This window comes from Amyelois transitella, chromosome 19, assembly GCF_032362555.1.
Source record: "Amyelois transitella isolate CPQ chromosome 19, ilAmyTran1.1, whole genome shotgun sequence".
Taxonomy (NCBI): Eukaryota; Metazoa; Arthropoda; class Insecta; order Lepidoptera; family Pyralidae; genus Amyelois; species Amyelois transitella.
Genome location: NC_083522.1, coordinates 4696089 through 4715812, shown reverse-complemented (window position 1 = coordinate 4715812; position 19724 = coordinate 4696089). Strand labels below are relative to the sequence as shown.

At 37.6% G+C, this 19724-nt stretch overlaps 4 protein-coding genes and 1 long non-coding RNA gene across 8 annotated transcripts; 3 read left to right on the top strand and 2 right to left on the bottom strand.

The window, feature by feature from the left end:
- Window positions 1-4167: 4167 nt before the first annotated feature.
- Window positions 4168-5428, bottom strand: LOC132902862 (uncharacterized). The gene is made up of 2 exons (XR_009657269.1): window positions 5220-5428; window positions 4168-4935 (listed from the first exon to the last, which is right to left on the bottom strand). It is a non-coding gene; the product is annotated as an uncharacterized LOC132902862 (long non-coding RNA).
- Window positions 5429-5785: 357 nt separating this feature from the next.
- On the top strand, window positions 5786-6811 carry LOC106132554 (uncharacterized). The gene is made up of 2 exons (XM_013331999.2): window positions 5786-5908; window positions 6431-6811. Exons 1-2 carry the CDS (start codon window positions 5809-5811, stop codon window positions 6793-6795), a joined length of 465 nt encoding a protein of 154 aa, XP_013187453.2. The 5' UTR covers window positions 5786-5808; the 3' UTR covers window positions 6796-6811.
- Window positions 6812-7793: 982 nt separating this feature from the next.
- LOC106132555 (uncharacterized) lies at window positions 7794-8960 on the top strand. The gene is made up of 4 exons (XM_013332000.1): window positions 7794-8240; window positions 8375-8410; window positions 8509-8635; window positions 8863-8960. Exons 1-4 carry the CDS (start codon window positions 7794-7796, stop codon window positions 8958-8960), a joined length of 708 nt encoding a protein of 235 aa, XP_013187454.1.
- A 391-nt stretch (window positions 8961-9351) lies between these two features.
- LOC106132622 (uncharacterized) lies at window positions 9352-11571 on the bottom strand. 2 transcript variants are annotated; one of them, XM_060949552.1, is made up of 5 exons: window positions 11306-11571; window positions 10995-11183; window positions 10809-10904; window positions 9984-10142; window positions 9352-9524 (listed from the first exon to the last, which is right to left on the bottom strand). In XM_060949552.1, the coding sequence occupies exons 1-4, from the start codon at window positions 11390-11392 to the stop codon at window positions 9993-9995; spliced, it is 522 nt and encodes a 173-aa protein (XP_060805535.1). In that variant the 5' UTR covers window positions 11393-11571; the 3' UTR covers window positions 9352-9524; window positions 9984-9992. The 2 variants fall into 2 exon arrangements, with proteins under 2 accessions (XP_060805535.1, XP_013187529.1); XM_013332075.2 differs by lacking the exon at window positions 9352-9524 and having other exon boundaries at window positions 9946-10142.
- Window positions 11572-11851: 280 nt separating this feature from the next.
- On the top strand, window positions 11852-18516 carry LOC106132772 (solute carrier family 35 member F5). 3 transcript variants are annotated; one of them, XR_009657267.1, is made up of 10 exons: window positions 11852-12276; window positions 12356-12490; window positions 12568-12633; window positions 13334-13426; window positions 13876-14028; window positions 14397-14579; window positions 15027-15168; window positions 15906-16065; window positions 17340-17907; window positions 18199-18516. XR_009657267.1 is itself a non-coding variant. In XM_060949579.1 (10 exons), the coding sequence occupies exons 1-10, from the start codon at window positions 12127-12129 to the stop codon at window positions 18266-18268; spliced, it is 1380 nt and encodes a 459-aa protein (XP_060805562.1). In that variant the 5' UTR covers window positions 11852-12126; the 3' UTR covers window positions 18269-18516. The 3 variants fall into 3 exon arrangements, 2 of the variants coding, with proteins under 2 accessions (XP_060805562.1, XP_013187752.2); XM_060949579.1 differs by having other exon boundaries at window positions 17680-17907; XM_013332298.2 differs by lacking the exons at window positions 17340-17907; window positions 18199-18516 and adding an exon at window positions 16320-17295.
- The last annotated feature ends 1208 nt before the right edge of the window (window positions 18517-19724 follow it).

The window sequence follows — 19724 nt, the reverse complement described above, 5'->3', positions numbered from 1 at the left end:
ACCGGGATCCGAACCCGGGACCTCCAATGTCACAGACAAGCGTATTACCGCTGCGCCACAGAGGCTCAAATACAAAGATATGCAAAGATACACACCACCTTTATTTACTGGTGAGGAATTCATCTATATATATAAAACTCTTCCGTTACTGAGTGACTGACTGACAGACAACGCACAGTCGAAACTACTGGTCGTAGACAGCTGAAATTTGGAATGTAGGTTCCTTGGGATATGTAGGGGAGCACTAAGAAAGGATTTTTGGAAATTCAACCCCCAAGGGGGGGAAAAGGGGTAAAAACGTTTCTATGAAAAATCTTATTCCTTGGGTTTATAAACTTGAAACTTGGCATGAACACGTACATAGGCAAGTAAATATGTGTGACATTATAAGTTTTTTCAAACTACCCTCCAATCGTGATTTAGGGGGTGCGATTGGGTGACTGATTTATTAACGCACAGCCGAAACCGCTCGGTATAGGAGTCTGAGATTTTGAACAGAGGTTCCTTTAGTAACATAAGTGAGCACTAAGAAGGGATTTTTGAAATGTCAACCCCCAAGGGGGGGAAACGGGATAAACTGAGCCGGGGCTGCGGGAAAGTTCTAACGAGATACCGTGGTCCCGGAACGCAAAGGGCAACTGAAGGAACGAGGTGGGTTTTAGTCAGTAAAAGTCTGACACTCCCTTCCGTTCCACCCAGAGCGGGAGAGGTCATTTGATGATTTCCCATCCTTAAAAAAAAAAGACTTTGTATGACAACTTTCAGTCGTCTCTTTAACATACATAATAACATACATAATTATGTACATACATGCATAACATTAATAACATCACGCCTTTAAATCCCTATTTTGTGTTAACACTACCCATACAAACAGCTACGAAATTTGTCCGCATCCATTTTCACCTAAATTCTTAACGTTAATGAGATTTACTATTTATTATCAGGTCAACCTAATAGCCTCACATGTACGTATAACTTCGTAAGAATTTTCTTTCAACTCCTAACCGTTGAGGAGTTGTACCTTCCATCATCAGCTCATTCACATGGGATGATGACTATCAGACGCAAATACTTAAACAGATCTATGAAATTGTCAAAAACGTAATTGCCTGTAAATTTGAGGTTTGCCCTTGATTTCCCTGGAATACCATCATCAGATCCTGACTAGGTAACAACGGGACCAACTTGAAAGTATACTCTACCGAACAAAAAAAGAATCACGTAAATCGGTCCATAAATCTCGGCGTAATCGGTATGCATAAATAAAACACCCGAATTTTATTTTCTATTAACTATCACGAGTTGTCTCGATGCTCGATAGATGGCGTTAGCATCGAGATAGATCGCGCTATGGTTTCGTTACCGTCATTTAGCTAGGTAGCGTAAAATATTTTAATTTATCGTGTAATTTTAGCAGCGCCCCTAGCGGACATACGCGAAACTACATATTACACACTACAAATATTTTGATTTGAAATTATTATTCGTTTGATTCATTAACTTTTAACTTGACTTATTTAACTTATTTTACTCTCTATTTCAGTTAATTTTTGATTTGTTGATTAGATTTGATATTTTTGATAGTATATTTAGTTAGTGTTGGATAAGTTTTATAGTGTGAGTTGATTTTTTAATATATTCTTCATTTTTTATTCATTTCTTTGTTACTGTATTAGTCTTAGTTAATTTCCATAGATATAGTTTTAGTTAAAAAATTTCTAATTAAAATGGTTCAAGAAATTTTGTTTGTTAATGGGAATTATATTCCTCATGCTGTGGTAGATATAGAAAAAGATGGAGCCTGTTTATATAACCGAATTACACGTGGGCGAAGCCGCGGGCGGAAAGCTAGTTTAAGGATAATTAAGAAAAACCACAAACGTATTTAGCACTTGTTTAAGCTGTTTATGCGCAAAGACGCAGGTTATTTCAAAGTTCAAAATGAAAATATACTTATGTATGATTTTTTACAACAGAATGATACATACCTACTCGTAATGGCCAGTATTGATCAAATGAAATCATCGCAATGCAGTTCCATAACATTTATGTAAACTCTTTTTTTTTTGTCCAAAGCAGTATCTAAACAAGAATGTAGTTAGGTACGTACAATTTTTTTTTCTAAATTCTTTTCATATTATGTAAATGACCATAACTTTTACAATTTGAACGATATAACTCGGTCGTTCACTTCATGTAAGTGGGACGCATCAGGCTGACCTTGCCAGCGACTTAGTGGTGGCCTCGAGGCTTAGAAAGTCTTTCACTCACATCTTACATAATGCGTGCACTACACAACTTTTTCATCAGTGCAGCGCACGTGGTCATCTCCTTACGACCACTTAAGTTGTGTGACTAGTAGATATTAATAAGTGTTCTACAAAATGATTTTTGTAAGTGACTTTTTTTATTTTATCGCCCGTCTCGATAATATACTCCGATTAATTTATAATAAGTTGTTTTATAATAATAATAATAAATTCATTTATTCAAGTAACCATTGATACTATTTTTTCAACTTGCCTACAACAAATAAGTTGAAATATGCTTATGTCATACCTACTTAATAATTATTGAAAAATACAAAAATTTTTGTTCATGCCATAATTCAAACAAATCGTATTGAAAGTATTTAGGTCTTCATTTAAATCAGATTTATATATAATTTAGATTTCAATGATTTAAACCATAAAGTGTCCAAATAAATAAACAGAAAAAACCGGTAAATAAACATTTTGAGCCACGCGGCCGGCTCTCGCGCTATGTAACACGTAGAATATAGAGGTACTTTTATTTAAATTGTTGTTTCATTTATGATTATAAACAGAACATTTTTCAATTTTAAAGTCCCCCACCAGTTACCAACTAGCGAAAAGTTACATACAACCATAGAAATCGGAAAAAATATTCTGACTTCCTTACATACAACGATATGTACACATAATAGAGTCGTTTTCGCGTGGTTTTGCTAAAGCTTACGAGTAGAAGGATTTCTATCATAATAATTTATAAGTAAATTTATTTAATGATTATGTGCCGTGTGGTTTTCGGCACCAATCAAAAAAAGAATAGGACCACTACATCTCTTTCCCATGGATATCGTAAAAGGCGACTAAGGGATGGTCTTATAAACTTGGGATTCTGCTTTTAGGCGACACGTCGCCTAAAAGCAGAATCCGTCGCGACGGGCTAACAACCTGTCACTATATGAATCTCAATTGTATAAATAAGCAAAACAGCTTTAAGTGGCCTATGTAGACAGAGCCATCAGTCTTACAAACCTGATGGCTTTGTCTACCCCACATGAGATACAGACGTGGTTATATGTATGAATGTATGTATAATTATAAACCTTAATTTTGATAAAATTTCGTGTTATGTTTTTACGAACAAAATCAAACAATAAGACTGAATGCATAATGCGATTTCTCTCTCTACCCTTCTCTACGACTAAGTACATACATATGTATTTTGTGTATTCTCATACCTTGGACAAACATAGGATTATTAAGTTACCTACCTACTTTACCCCTTAAGACTATAAAATAAAGTAAATAAATGCTCTATCTACATAATTTTTTATATCATCATACACAAGACGATGGTGTTGATGATTTCATAATGATTAGCAATATAAGTCTATTTTCCTGGAAGCGTCTAATAGATAAATTAACAATGTGACAGTTAATTTATTCATAATCTTGATCCCTTATTGTAAAGGTACCAACATTAAATTAGTAAAACTATGGAAATCACTAAATACTTAAGACTATTTACACAAGCTTAATTTTTTAAGTAAGTATCCATAGGTATCCTTAAATAAGTATCAACTATGAGTAATCATCCTACTTAATAGGTTACATTTAGGTGATGTAGTAGACATAAAGTTGCCATCTAAAACTTGGCCTGCCTGTAGTTTTGGTTTGTATAAACAACGGATCATCATGCTGTTTCTCTAGAGAAGTGTGGAAATAATTAGAATTAACAACAACTCCCCCATCACAGAACACCCAAAATTCTTAACAGTTACACATTTAAGCAAACAAATGGTATTAATATAACATATTTTCTCTACGCATATAGCAAAGATGTGGTACCTGTATCAAATAGCAGGTGCCCATCGGCGCGACTTGTGTTTTAAAATTAATCATGAAAACCGAATCCTGTAGAGGAAAGTCACCAAATATGGAATACCATTTTGTTTTTGGGATATAAAAAAAAAACTTCATATAAATTAAACCAGTTTAATGTTTTTACTAATCAGTCATACATTTATATGTAGTAATTAACAGCCTTTAATCAAATATATTAGTAATCAAATTAAAATCTAACACAAAAAACAAAATTACAAATGAGTAACCAAATATGGAATAGGTACCCATATATGGAATATAAGCATAAATCAACGTAACAATAACAAAAATGGACATTAATATCTTTGAGATCAATCAAATGAATATAACATATTGTGATAAATGAAAGAAGTTAAATAATTACTTGCAAAAGTCACAGATCCAAGTATCAAACTCTGGACCAGCACAATCATAATGTGCCCAGAGCCCACACATCAAGCATTTAATCCAGCTTTCTCCACTTTTATCCATGGAAAAAAGACTTGAACAAAACATACATTCTGCATCAGCAGAGTCAGGACGTACTTGGTCCATCAACTCATGTTGTTCACTACCTTCACTAAACTGGATAACGTCTAGTTCCTCAGTCTTCTTCTTCACTATCATCCTTATTTTTCTTCGTTTGTTCTTCTGGAGACTGTTCATCTTTTTGGCAGAGACGAAATAAAGTTGTCCTAGGCACTTGAAAATGCTGTGCCGCTTTCAAATACCCCATTTTGTTTTCCCGGACGAATTTTATAGCTTGTGCCATTTTTCTTCATCCCAGGTTTTTCGTTTGGTTGATTGTGAACCGGACATTCTAAAAACAAACATTACATATATTTTTTTAAAGAAAAAATAGCAAGTATCTATCATTATGAAATATTAAGACCTAATTATGGAATATTCCATAATTAGACACCCACGACTGTCCATATTTGGATTTTTATACTAGTTCAAACTCTTCCAAATATTTTTTCAAGTCACAATATTTTAATGATAAAAGATCACAAAATGGTGAAATAAACATAATACCGATATACTAAATAGTATAACACTTTTGTATACAAACATAACAGCTGGTTATACTCATTTATTACTTACCTTTAAAATTTTCTGCACGAGAACAAAATAAAACACGCCTGCCACACGTGAAGCGTTCGCGCAACTGACTCGATGGTGTGAGTGCGATAGTTAGTAGACCGAATGAAACAGAAGATGGTCGAGTGTTGCATTTCTATACTTATAGTCTTAGAGAAATGAAGGTATTCCATATTAGGATACTATTCCATATTTGGTGACTTTCCTCTATTAATAGAGCGATCAGAATGATTAAGCATCTTAAAAAAAAAAAAAACAACTCCCCCATTTCGCGCGGAAATGTGAATTGTTTCGTGTATCACTACAAAATATATAGCAATGTCGCTTCCCGCGCCTGTCCCCCTGTATATTTTCTTATAGATTTATCTTATTTATCTTCTCTCTCTAGCTCTAAGGTTAACTGGATTGGCAGAAAGACAGAGACTATGAGACACATTGTCTTAAATCGTTTATGAATAAGGGAGCTGGCCTTAAGTAATTCCATTTTCTGTTTCCACAGGCTACGTCCCGGTGGTTTCCTATGGCTCTCATGATTTGCATCGTGCGATGTTCCGTGCTGGACCCAGCCCTGTACCTGTCTCCCAGCCCGCCTATGTCACCACATAGTGACGATATAGCACCAGGAGATCTATGGACACAGTCACTCACACCTAGAAGGGAACGCGATGCGGAAAACTATATGGATCCAGAAGGTCAGCAGATATTACACTGCGGAAAATTAATCATATAGAATTGATAGCTTTTCTGATACATTTATATTTTGGCCCTCGGCTTCGTATAGAAAACACACTTACCAATTCCAGGATGTCTGTGATGTTCCAGACAAGTCTTTACATCTGTTATAAAAATAAAAGTGCCGTGTGGTTCCCGGCACCAACATAAAAAAGAATAGGACCACTCCATCTCATTTCCCATGGATGTCGTAAAAGGCGACTAAGGGATAGGCTTACAAACTTGGGATTCTTTTTTAGGCGATGGGCTAGCAACCTGTCACTATTTGGATCTCAATACTATCAATAAGCCAAATAGCTGAATGTGGCCGATCAGTCTTTTCAAGACTGTTGGCTCTGTCTACCCAACAAGGGATATAGACGTGACCATATGTATGTATGTATAAGAATAAAACTGGGACTCACTCCAGGAAAACTTACCTGATATAATTATATTCCTGAAATATTCCGTGTTTTTTAGTTTTTTGTCGTTAACAATTTCAGAACCAACAAAACCAGAACCTAAAGAGATTGCTGGAAAAGCCAAATCATTCTGGCCGTTGCGTTCAACCAACTACGGCCTGCGAGGAATCCATATCCCCTTGACGTTCAGCATCTCTGGCACATATGGATCCAACTATGGTGGCTTCGGCTCCGGAGTCCTGGGCAGTAGCTACGGGAGTTTATCCAGTGACCTTAGTGAGTCAAGTGGCATGGCATTTGGAAGTTATGGAAAATCAGCATTAGCGGGCAGTAGCTATGGTAATTATGGAACTGGTTACCCTGGGGTGAGGATTTTCGGAGGTGCCGCCAAAACTGGGTGGAGTGGATGGGGCAATGGAAAGTGGGGGCATTACGGGAAGGGTTAAAAAGGAAAAAGTAGGTACCTATATATGTACTGCAGCTGAAATAGGCTAATAACAGAATAAGGTTTTTATAAGTTAATGATCTCTGTGTATTGTATTCATTGTGTGTAAGATTTTATTTTTTTTTGTCTCATATAAAATAATAGTGGAACAAAATAAATATATATTACTAAAGTTACTCATTGTAATTCATAGTTTTAAATGTAAAATAAGATGATACATACCTAACGGATCACCATTAGTTCATTTATAATGGATACGTACCTAATAACATGAACATCAGTTGGTATGTAAGAAGGTATTAACTTTATAATAACTAGGAACTAACAAGCATCAATTTATTAACATTGCTCATAAAATAATAATGTTTACCTCTTGCCTCAAATACCTACGGGTAATCAAAGTTGATAGGTAGGAGGTTCCTAGTTAAATACACATTTGATAAAATAATATGGCTAGATGTTGCATGTCGTGAGAATGGGATGAGCACTTGGGATTTTAAATAGACACACACAAAAGCAAATCAGAATTATCAGTAGAGTCCTGTGACAGATTTAAAGAAGACAAACTGCTAGTTTATATGCTCCGTAACAAAAGTTCCTCGCAACTTAAAAGCTGTTTGCCTATATTAAGTAGATATTATTATACTCCAGAACTCTCTTTTATAGCTTCGTCATTGAATTACTAGTAGTAAAGATTTGTGAGTTGGTAAGTACATAATTTTTCCATAATACTTACTACTTAACTTATATAATTATACTACTCGTAAACTGTCTTCTGCTCCTGCTCCGTTTTTACTTTAAAATCTGATCTGTATTTTCCTATCAAAAAAATATAACCAAGGATTTTTAATGTCATCTTTTCACTGCATAATTTTGCATTGAATGCACAATGCTCATCAACCTTCTGTGTCAAGCTGTCACTCGTAATGACCCAATTTCCTGCCCTGGTCCAATTTATACAGCAAAAAATGCTACACGATCATTAGGTACTTGCTTGCGATGGTGTGGGCCGCACCACTGTTGCTGTTCCTACCTGCTTTGGTATCCAGCGCTGGAGAAGGTAACATTCGATTGCTAGAAGATGAAGTGGCAATTGCTCTCAAAGCTTGTACGGTGCCAGACGAAAATCCAAATGGCGGGAGTCGTCAACGCCGTTCTGAAGATTATCCACGCATAGACAACACCAGACAAACAAACCAATACGGACACGAGAAAAGAAACGCCAGTGATATGCGAGAGCAGAACATATCTGTTTTAAATGCAACAGATTACGACTATGGTGGTTACGGCACTGGGAATGGTGGAGAAAAATTGATCACGTCGGCACCGCGACCGGCAGGTGGAGTGTCCTCCAATGGCACTACAGAAAACAACGGAGACTACTCGACTTCCAGTAACAGAACAAAGAGGAGCGAGCCGCTGATCAATAAACCCGATAATGATCAGGTAATGGCTACTAAAGACAAGAAAATTAATGTTGGTAACTACGGCAAGGCTTTTTCCCAGAGCGGTAGGATTAAGACATAACTTATACAAGTAGTATTATAATAAAATCTTACTGATCTAAAAATAATTTTCAGTGCCTGAGCCAATGTGTGTTCGCCAATTTACAAGTGGTGAGTATCTATCATTAATGATTTTATTAACGACATCTTTATCTTTTCCAACGACATCCTTAAACCTAATATGAAAATAATTGAGTCATTATGAACAGGTGGATACTCGGGGAATACCGCGCGAAGCTGAGCTGTGGAACAAGGTGCAGACCTCTGTGACGTCACAACAGTCAAGAGCTGCTTTGAGAGATCAGATAAGAGCTTGCTTTCAAGAGTTACAGTCAGGTACGCTTCTTTAAAGTCCAAATAACTGTCAGGAGGGATGTGCCCAAAGAAGTATACCCACAGATATACCTACTTCTTTATTTTCTTTTCTATGTAATATCAAAGTGTTTTAGTAAGGCCGAAAAACTTAACTGTTATCATAGACAAATGTTAATTTCATAAAGACTTTTAGAGAAATTATAGAGATCATTTCAGCAAGGCATCAGCTAAGGATATTTTTGTTTCAGAGGCCGAAGATAATGGATGCTCCTACTCAAATAAACTAGAACGTTGCTTGATGCTGCGCTTTGCCGATCGAAAAACGAACAAAACTATGACTAATTAATATGATTCAAATATACATTAGCAAAAAGATTAATATTTCGATAAAACTGTTTATATGTACTTAGTATTGAAATTTTTGGGTTGAATTATTTATTATTGGTGAATATGATGTATAACTAGTTGAATAGTATTTATTTTATAGATAGTTATGCAAGTCAGAATAAAGTCTGAGATCTAGCTATGCGTATATTAAACATTACATGTTGCAACGAAGAGTTGAATATAATATTGAATAATATATGTATATTGAACTCTTATGTAAGTATGTATAAAAATGAAAACGCAGAGAAAAGTATGCAGATAGGTATTTTCATATATCAGTTCAGCCTTTACGAGCTTATTATTTGATGAGATTGCAAGAGTATTAAGGGGAGGTCAATAAAAGACTGAAATAATACCTTCACTTCCATTTTAACGTTATTACTCATAAATATACAATAACCGGATATCCGGGATAGGAAAATGGTTGAGGATGATAGACAATGGGCTTGTCCAGGCTCACTTTATTGAGTTCATGAGGCATCAGCTGCTTTGGCAAAGGCTTCATTCCCTCGGATTTAAAGATCTAGAAACAAGATTTTATTAAACTTACCCAAATGACACTAGTTCTATGCAAGTTTATCTATATCCAGAAGTAGAGAGAATGAGTGAGCAGTTCAACAAAGAAAATATACAAGGAGAGTGTAAATGGGAACATTTGAATGGCAAGGGCTTTGTCTGGAATAATGAACTTTACTCAGTATATTTCTGATAAAAAGTCCGATTGAGAGTAGGTACAAAGCAATAAAATTGTATGAATTGTGTATGGAGCAAAAGAATGATGCAAATGGAAATGTTATATAAAATATTTACAGGCTTTTCTTCAACAATTTTTACGTGAAGGCTTATCACAATAATAATTAAAATACTGAACTGCATGCTTTACGTTCATTTTACGACTTTGGTGTGTGATCTAATCAAAATTTGGTACAAACGAAACAACTGAACACTTTTTATGGTTTAATGTCATGAAATTATTACTAACAATAAAAATTTAGTGTGCTGCAGGAGCCAGTATGGATAAAGTAAGAGTATTTAATTGTAAAGGCGGTTTGCTGGCGCACACGCGCGGCTGGCACTGGATGTGTTTGGACCATCTGCAGACATGAAGCAGTGACTCTCTCTCTGTTATAGATAGTCGCTCCTATAAAAAAAAAGTTATATTAAAAGGCATTGAGTACAGCTACGGCGGCATTATTTAAACAGTTTTAATTGTTGAGGAATTTAATTATGGTGACTACTTGAAGTTGACTTGTGCTAAAATAATAGATATTTATATGTAGTGGCCACCTACTGCAGTCAGATTTTTTATTGCTGTGCAGATGCTATATTGAGCTGAGTTAATTTTTTTTCTTTTTTTAAGCTTGATGGACATATTCAAAGCATGATTTTAAATCTGGATATTTTAGATACTTGGTAACTTCATGTTATATATAGAGTATAGTAGATACATGTTCATTGCCTGTTATGAATAGAAGCATTTGTCAAGCCTTGAAAGTATGTCAATGTGCACTTTGTTTGGGAATCCACATGACCATGACAAAGTACTCAAAACTACCATGGTCATAGGAAAGGCTGTACTAGTGCCCACCCCAGAATATTTTGGCTGTGTCCTCCCCTCCCCTATTCTGAATTAATTTTTAATTATAATGAAATTACAATGAGGGAAAATATTATGTGGAAACCAACACATTCAGGTAACTGGTTGTGTAACCATGAAGGTTGGGCTTCTCTCTGCATGGATGTAGAAAACAGAGAGTAGGAGATAAGGATGCAACCAGAATTAACACCAGAATTCGTAAAAACTTACCAGTAAAGGATATAACACATAGAATGTTGCTATATCTGATATAGTTAAGAACTGACCATTCAGGTATGAGTTCTTCTCTAATGCTTTGTTTATGTCCTGAAAATACAAATATAAAACACATTTATTTGTCATTGTAGTATTAAATTTAGGTAAACATTAATAATATTTCTAAAAAAGCAAACATACCTGAAGAAAACTTTTAGCAAATGTAGGATTTAATGCAGCTTGATTTGAATACATAGAAATATGTTCAAGCCATTGGTAATTCATCAGTATTTGCTCTTGGCTCATTTTCATGCCACTTTTTGAAACCAACCGTAAAACAATCGTAGCAAATCCTTCCACATTCTGTTTATCAATAACAGTCGTTAATACCTAAAATTGAGACAAATTATAAATTAATATGTTGTGTAAACAAATATAGAAACAAATTACGCTTAAAACTAACTTGTAATGTCTTACAAACAACAGAAATGCAAAATAATACGAAAAGGAACCTTGTCGGTGTTGTAACATACTGATCCTGCAGACGTATTCAAATATTTCCCAATCAATTTTATTACTTCAACATTGCAAGCACTCATTTTTATAGTTTCCAGAACACCAACAAACTTTTCCTAGCCTAGTTTTATAAATTTTTTATTTATATTAGCATAAAACAACCACTTAAATTGTGAATAAAAAATAATTTCTTTAACTAAATTAATTAAATATCGTTATATATCCGTAAATGACATTGATTGATACATTTTAATTGTCACGGTTTTCAATAGGTACCTATGTTGTCCGTGGTTGGTCCGACTCTGACACTGTGGTCCGTCCAACACAATAACAGTGATTTCATTGATAGATTGATAAAGAGCCAATTAACTTAGAAGCCGCCATCTTAGACTACACATCCTGATATATACATATCGTTATTAATTAACTCGCCTCTTAAATTATATAAACGCCAAATAATTCACAGAATTAATGACCAAAATATTAAGCATCGATATCTTTAAAAAAAAAACTACTGTCAAAGTCAATTGTCAATAATTTTTGTTGTCAAGGTTTCTCGTTTTGTACGCTCGACAAACTTAAAGCTGAAATTTACGTTTGATTCACTGAAAACAAAATCAAATCATACTTCATAAAAATATGTACTAAGTACATTCTTATCACAGTTTTTTCTAATATGTAATAAAGCACAAAGTGTTCGTAATATTGTGAGTCTCACCCCTACAATTAACCCGCTAGGTTTTTATAGAATGAACTCAAGTCGTGTAAACGCGGAGTAACTTTTTAGTATTTTTTGTGTATTCTTATACTCCTCTTCATGTTGGTTTTATGTCATTATTTCGGAATTTCTACTTTAAATAAGAACAACATAGATGGATCGCAATATAGTAAGAGAAAGTACGCTTTTGGTTTATTCTTATTACTACTGGTTGTTATTTTGTGGGTGTTATCGTCGGAGATGACAAAGGTGAGGTCCTCTGTGTTCATTGATTATTTGCACTTTACTTAATGTTTATAAATAAAATTGAATAAAATTTCCTTTTCAGTACATTTATGAAGAGAAGGGTTTGGACAGACCATTTTTAATAACATATGTACGAAGTTCATTGCTGTTTGTATATCTACTAGTATTATGTTTCACACCGCCAACAAAGGACCCATGTAGACCTACAGACTACACAGTAAGCAATATAATTTAAATCCTTTCTTATGTTTAATTAAATGACTCAAATTTTGAAAAAGGTATTTTGTGTTTTAGCAATTGTTAGAGCCCACAGCGGAAACAGATGAGGAAAGCTATATTTCTGAATCAGGGAACAGCTTGGTAAGTTAACTTTCCAACTAACATAATAAAAACAAATAAGTCAAAATACAAAGTATCTTAAATTTTTTTAAAGGTTTTCTGTCTTGTTCTTTGATGTCTTTCTGTTTAACAAGTGACAAAGATGTCGGCTGCAGTAAAAATTAAATGCTTCTCATTTCTTCTTGTTCTCAATCAATCAATCTCAATTCTATCACTAAGCCAAACAGCTGAGCGTGGCCTACCAGTCTTTTCAAGACTGGTGGCTCTGTCTACCCCGCTAGGGATATAGACGTGATCATATGTATGTATGTATGTATGTTCTTCTTGTTCCTCCTGGCTTAGAACTGATTGCATTAACATCTCCTTGGAGAGGAGCCTGGGGTATGCCCTTGAATATGGATCCTCAATTGGTTAAGTCAAGTTTTTACATGAAGCAATTCCTTATCTGACCCCCGCAACTTTTGTAGGTAAACTTAGCCTATATTGGATCAATCATGGTTAAGATTTTTACTTTATTTCATAAAAATAACTTTGAAATGTTTGGTTTAAATTATTTTTTTTATTGTAGACATTGTTGAATATTGGTTTTTATCTACATATTTGGAATTAAAAGTATAATTTTAAAATACGTAGTTACCAAAAAAATATTTGAAAATTAAATATCACAAGTTGTTCTTCACCCTTCATGAACTCCTCACCATTGACAATTTTAATTTTATAGGGTGATTCAACATTTGTCCCAGTCCGCGCTGGAGAAACCACAGACAGCGACGATGCAGCCCCTAGAGCTGTTAGGTTCAATAAAGTTGCTGAGGTAACGTCATCTCATTATATTTGTATTATAAACTTATACATTACTTTCTTCCAACATATTTTCTATGTATGTTACATGATCTCATCAATCTGGTCAATAGCCTATTGGCATAGTATGTTTATGTCAAAAACTTACCTTACTTCCTAACTAGCTCAATCTTTGACATTTGTCCATAATATTATAGTATATGTATAATGGCCTGTTTGGTGCGGTTCTATTCTCGCCACTCAACCAAAAAATCTAAAGGGTTTGATCCCAAGTCAGGTCATGAATTAAAAATGAATGAATTATAAAAGAACATTTTTTCTGATTGAACTGGGTCTTGGATGTTTATATCTATAATTTTTTTTTATAAAATATAGTATCGTTAAGTTAGAATCTGGTACGCAAGTCTTGTACTTAACTAAATCTGTTTAATTTGTATACATATATTTATCTTTACCTTATAGGTGCGCGTGATGTCAGCAGCGATGGCGGGCGAAGCACTGCTGGCTCGGCTGTCGTGGCAGGCGTCGGTGCGCGCCACGGAGTACGCACAACGGCGGGCCGCGGCCGCCGCCACGAGGAGGCATCTCCGGCTGGCTGTGATGTTCAGTGTCCCGGTAGGTGTGTTTTATACCATCAGATCAACTTTATATTGTTGTGATATTGTATTCCAAACAAAATTTTAATCATAAACAAATAAGTACTCTGTCCTCCTTATTCGACAATATATGTATGTATGCAAAAAAATCAATCTTAATTTAGCAATTATAATATTTTTATGGATTTTTAAGTAGAATTTTCCAAGAAAATTTCATAAACAAAAGTTTTCATACTAAAATTCAAGCTTAGGGTGATGTTTATACAACAACTGGAACTTGATCCATTAAAATGTGACAACAATTAAAAAGAAAAGTTATCTAAACTGGCTTTCACTGTCAATACCCAATTGTATTAACAATAAATAAAAATAAAATGTTTGTTCTAGTGGTTCCTGTCAAACTACCTGTACCGCCTGAGCCTAGAAGGCAGCGTCGCGGCCGCTTGTACAATCTTCACGTCGGCATACATTTCCTTCACGTTGGTGATCACCGCGATGTTTCCACTAACACCCTCTGAACGGTTCTCGTTCTCCAAATTTGTGGCCTGCCTTCTTACTTTTGTAGGAGTGGTAAGTGGTTTGACTCTCAGACTCCCCCTAAAACATCTTATCTGAATTTAATGAAATTTAACAGAGACATACTTAAGTTTCAAGTATTATATTTCGGAGGGTCAGGGTCAGGTCAAAAGTACCCGAAACCGCCGAGCTTGCATGAAGAGAGTTATGAATGTGGATGAAGCGAAGGAAATATGCAGAGATCGTGGCAAGTGGAAAGAGGTAGTCTCTGCCTACCCCTCCGGAAAAGAGGCGTGATTTTATGTATGTATGTATGTATTTCGGAAAATATAGCTTGGTCTCAGTGACAATGTCAATGTACCAAGTTCATTTTTATCATTCCATCTGTTGACAATGAGGTCAAGCTATATGTAACAGAGTACAAGCTACTATTTTTCCGGATATTCCGTTTAGAGTCCCTGGCAAAAGTATATTTTGCTATAAAATTTAACAAAATTACAGGTATTGCTAAGCTGGTCACTTACCTACACCCTGAAGGCAATGTGGTCCTCCTTGGGATCAGCTGCGTTGTATGGAATGCTCCTGTTGATGATCCGGGAGGAATCAAAAAATGGAGAGGGAATCAACTCTCCCCTTCTAGTTGGTGAGTGATACCTTGAGCTAAACACTTTAAGCAGGTATGCAGCATACCTGCCTACCTTTAAAGTGTTTAGCTATAGTCCCCATTTAAATTAGTAGCATACCGTATGCTACTAATTTAAATGGGGAAGTTTGTTAGGATGTGTGGTAAGGTGTATGCTACTCTATCATGCAAACTAGTTTTGATGAAATTTAGTACACATATTTAGTAAGTAAACTTGGGATAAAAGATAGGTTTGCTTTTTATCCCAAAATATGCTTTGACACGCAGTACAAATAAAATTTATATCATAATATTTATTTATTTATTATGTACACAAAATTATATACAGCAGCATATTATACAGTAATTGTAGTACAAAGGTGCATAGTAAAACTCTTCCAGTAGAGAGGAGAAATGAATATTGCATGGCAAGTGCTAATACTTACATAAATAAACATGGAACATTAAAATAAATGCCAATAATAAACAACATAATTAGTATATACAGTTTATTTCTTTACTGTAATTTAAGCATTTATCAGTTACACCCACAGCCCCGCTATGCTTCGGGGCATGGAGTCTGCTTTTATGACTTTTTTCTTATCACTTTGTCCACAGCAGAAATACTAGGTGTAATTTTGGGGTAGTATTTTAGTTGATAAAAAAGTTAAATTTCTCAAGAATATTTTTGGAAGTACAAACCAGACAAACAAACAAAGTCACACACTCCCATTTTTATACTATAATGTTTTACCTAGGTCTAGTTGGCTGCGCCTGTGGTTGCCTAGCGTGGGTGCTGGGTGGGATCCTGGGTGCGGCGGGCGTGGAGCCGGCCGAGCTGCCGCCGCCCAAACTGTGGAGCTGGGTGCTACTCGACGCAGCCATTGGACCACTTCTCATGGAGTCTCTTTGGTTATGGTGAGTTATTACTATTGTAGGTTTAGACTGTTTTGGGAATTGCTAGGTGGCTTTGGGCAATATGTCACATACATATTTGAATAATAAATGTTTAACTTAAAACTTGAAGTAACCTCTTTATATTCATAGCCTTACAATGCCGCTGTCGGCGTGCGTGGTGTTCTACCGGCAGGGGGTGGCGGGGGCCAGCCTGCTGTGCGGCGTGTCAGTCAGTCAGTGACGGAGGAGTTATATATCGATGTTATGTCCAACAGGGGTCGTTCTCTAACGTCGCCTCAGGCCGCCACGGCCATGCTGGGCCTGACAATGCCGCTGTCGGCGTGCGTGGTGTTCTACCGGCAGGGGGTGGCGGGGGCCAGCCTGCTGTGCGGCGTGTCAATCAGTCAGTGACGGAGGAGTTATATATCGATGTTATGTCCAACAGGGGTCGTTCTCTAACGTCGCCTCAGGCCGCCACGGCCATGCTGGGCCTGACAATGCCGCTGTCGGCGTGCGTGGTGTTCTACCGGCAGGGGGTGGCGGGGGCCAGCCTGCTGTGCGGCGTGTCAGTCAGTCAGTGACGGAGGAGTTATATATCGATGTTATGTCCAACAGGGGTCGTTCTCTAACGTCGCCTCAGGCCGCCACGGCCATGCTGGGCCTGACAATGCCGCTGTCGGCGTGCGTGGTGTTCTACCGGCAGGGGGTGGCGGGGGCCAGCCTGCTGTGCGGCGTGTCAGTCAGTCAGTGACGGAGGAGTTATATATCGATGTTATGTCCAACAGGGGTCGTTCTCTAACGTCGCCTCAGGCCGCCACGGCCATGCTGGGCCTGACAATGCCGCTGTCGGCGTGCGTGGTGTTCTACCGGCAGGGGGTGGCGGGGGCCAGCCTGCTGTGCGGCGTGTCAGTCAGTCAGTGACGGAGGAGTTATATATCGATGTTATGTCCAACAGGGGTCGTTCTCTAACGTCGCCTCAGGCCGCCACGGCCATGCTGGGCCTGACAATGCCGCTGTCGGCGTGCGTGGTGTTCTACCGGCAGGGGGTGGCGGGGGCCAGCCTGCTGTGCGGCGTGTCAGTCAGTCAGTGACGGAGGAGTTATATATCGATGTTATGTCCAACAGGGGTCGTTCTCTAACGTCGCCTCAGGCCGCCACGGCCATGCTGGGCCTGACAATGCCGCTGTCGGCGTGCGTGGTGTTCTACCGGCAGGGGGTGGCGGGGGCCAGCCTGCTGTGCGGCGTGTCAGTCAGTCAGTGGCGGAGGAGTTATATATCGATGTTATGTCCAACAGGGGTCGTTCTCTAACGTCGCCCCAGGCCGCCACGGCCATGCTGGGCCTGACAATGCCGCTGTCGGCGTGCGTGGTGTTCTACCGGCAGGGGGTGGCGGGGGCCAGCCTGCTGTGCGGCGTGTCAGTCAGTCAGTGGCGGAGGAGTTATATATCGATGTTATGTCCAACAGGGGTCGTTCTCTAACGTCGCCCCAGGCCGCCACGGCCATGCTGGGCCTGACAATGCCGCTGTCGGCGTGCGTGGTGTTCTACCGGCAGGGGGTGGCGGGGGCCAGCCTGCTGTGCGGCGTGTCAGTCAGTCAGTGACGGAGGAGTTATATATCGATGTTATGTCCAACAGGGGTCGTTCTCTAACGTCGCCCCAGGCCGCCACGGCCATGCTGGGCCTGACAATGCCGCTGTCGGCGTGCGTGGTGTTCTACCGGCAGGGGGTGGCGGGGGCCAGCCTGCTGTGCGGCGTGTCGTCGCTGCTGACGGCGGCGGGGTGGGTGTGCGCGGCGTTCGATGTGCCGCGGACGAGGCCGCAGATTGACTGCCTGCCAATGCATAGAGCGCAGGATGGATTCTCGTAAGTTATCTTGTACATACTAATACTGAATTTGCGAGTGTCTTTCCGTCTGTTAGGTTTTCACCGCTGGAGCAATTACAATGAAATTTTATGCGAGATTTTATTAATGATAGTCTATTTCTTATCTGGAAGTTCCCACGGGAACGTAAAATACCAATTTTATTTTAATACTGGTGAGGGTGAGGGCTAAAGCTTACGCTCTACTGTCTATTACAAGACATTTGAATGTGTATTCTGAGCCAAGGAAAGCAAAATTGAATTAGTTTAAAAATCCATATTTATCTTCAACAGAGCATTAAGAAGCATTCCCGAGTTGGACGAACAATCAGAAGCGCTGATGTGCTCAGACGAGCCGACATAACGATCCACGCCTTTGCAATAGGATTTGAGTAAAGTCTAATGCACCGGGACAAAGTGTGAATTACCCATAGACATAAATCTAGCTAGATGATGCCCGGATTTTCAGTTCCCAATTAAAGTCAAAAAACTTTATCTCTTATTTCCACCTTCTTTGGTATATTTTAATCGTTCTGTTAAGAGTATAATCAATTTTAAAACTAGATGTGATATTTACACTTTAGCTAGGTATATTTAATAAATGTATGGAACCGGATGCCGTGTGGTTCCCGGCACTATTACAAAAAAGAATAGGACCACTCCATCTCTTTCCCATGGATGTCGTAAAAGGCGACTAAGGGATAGGCTTATAAACTTAGGATTCCTCTTTTAGGCGATGGGCTAGCAACCTGTCACTATTTGAATCTCGGTTCTATCATTAAGCCAAATAGCTGAACGTGGCCATTCAGTCTTTTCAAGACTGTTGGCTCTGTCTACCCCGCAAGGGATATAGACGTGATCATATGTATGTATGTATGTATGGAACCGGGTCTAGCCAGATCTATGTCTGTGGTAACACCGCATTTAGCATAACATCACGCCTCGGCACCCGATCTCATTGTAACCTTAATTAGCAGTGTGAAATATATTATAAGCCTTTTGTAAAAAATATTTTCAGAATTAAGCAAGGATCTAAGTGAATCTTGGTATCACATTTTGCATGTTTCATCTTATAATAAATTTTCTGTCTGTAAAATTTTTATATGACTTGAGTTCTGGCTTGAATTATCATCTCTTATGTGAACTTTTTAATGTGTCCGATGAAAATTTTCTAAACTGTCGTTTAGATCCTTATGTATTCATACAGAAATGAGCTGATTTTCTGCATTTTCTATTTAAACATAGGTAGTCCTATTAAATAATTGTGTCACAATTTACGATTACGATTTGAGACGGTTTCATTTTGCCGTGAATCGTAATTTGATAGAAGATGTTCAAAAGACCTTACCAGATTTACGGTTATGTACCTAAGTGTCATTGACGATTTAAAATCTGCTTTGTCGGTGCTGTCACCCGGTCAGATTATCTTAGTCAGGTTAGATTATCTACCTTAAGATAATCATACCTGCATAATTTTCATAATACCATATTACTACAAATTCGAAAACCAATCGTATCATTTGCACTGAATTAACCACACAACATCTGAATATTCACGCACGAAAATAATGAAAAGACCAAACAGGGATGCCGATAACTAATAACTAATTATTTAAAATAAATAAATTTAATGTATGTATGTGTATATTTAATTGATAAAGAAAAGGTATTCTGGAAAGCCTCTTGTGCATTTGATTCTATTCTGTATTTCCGTTCTACTCTGACAGTTGATAAAAAATGTTTACCCTATCTAAGGTAAATATATAAGATCAAGCTGTGATTATTATGTTTCCGATCAACAAAAATGATACGATTTTGTA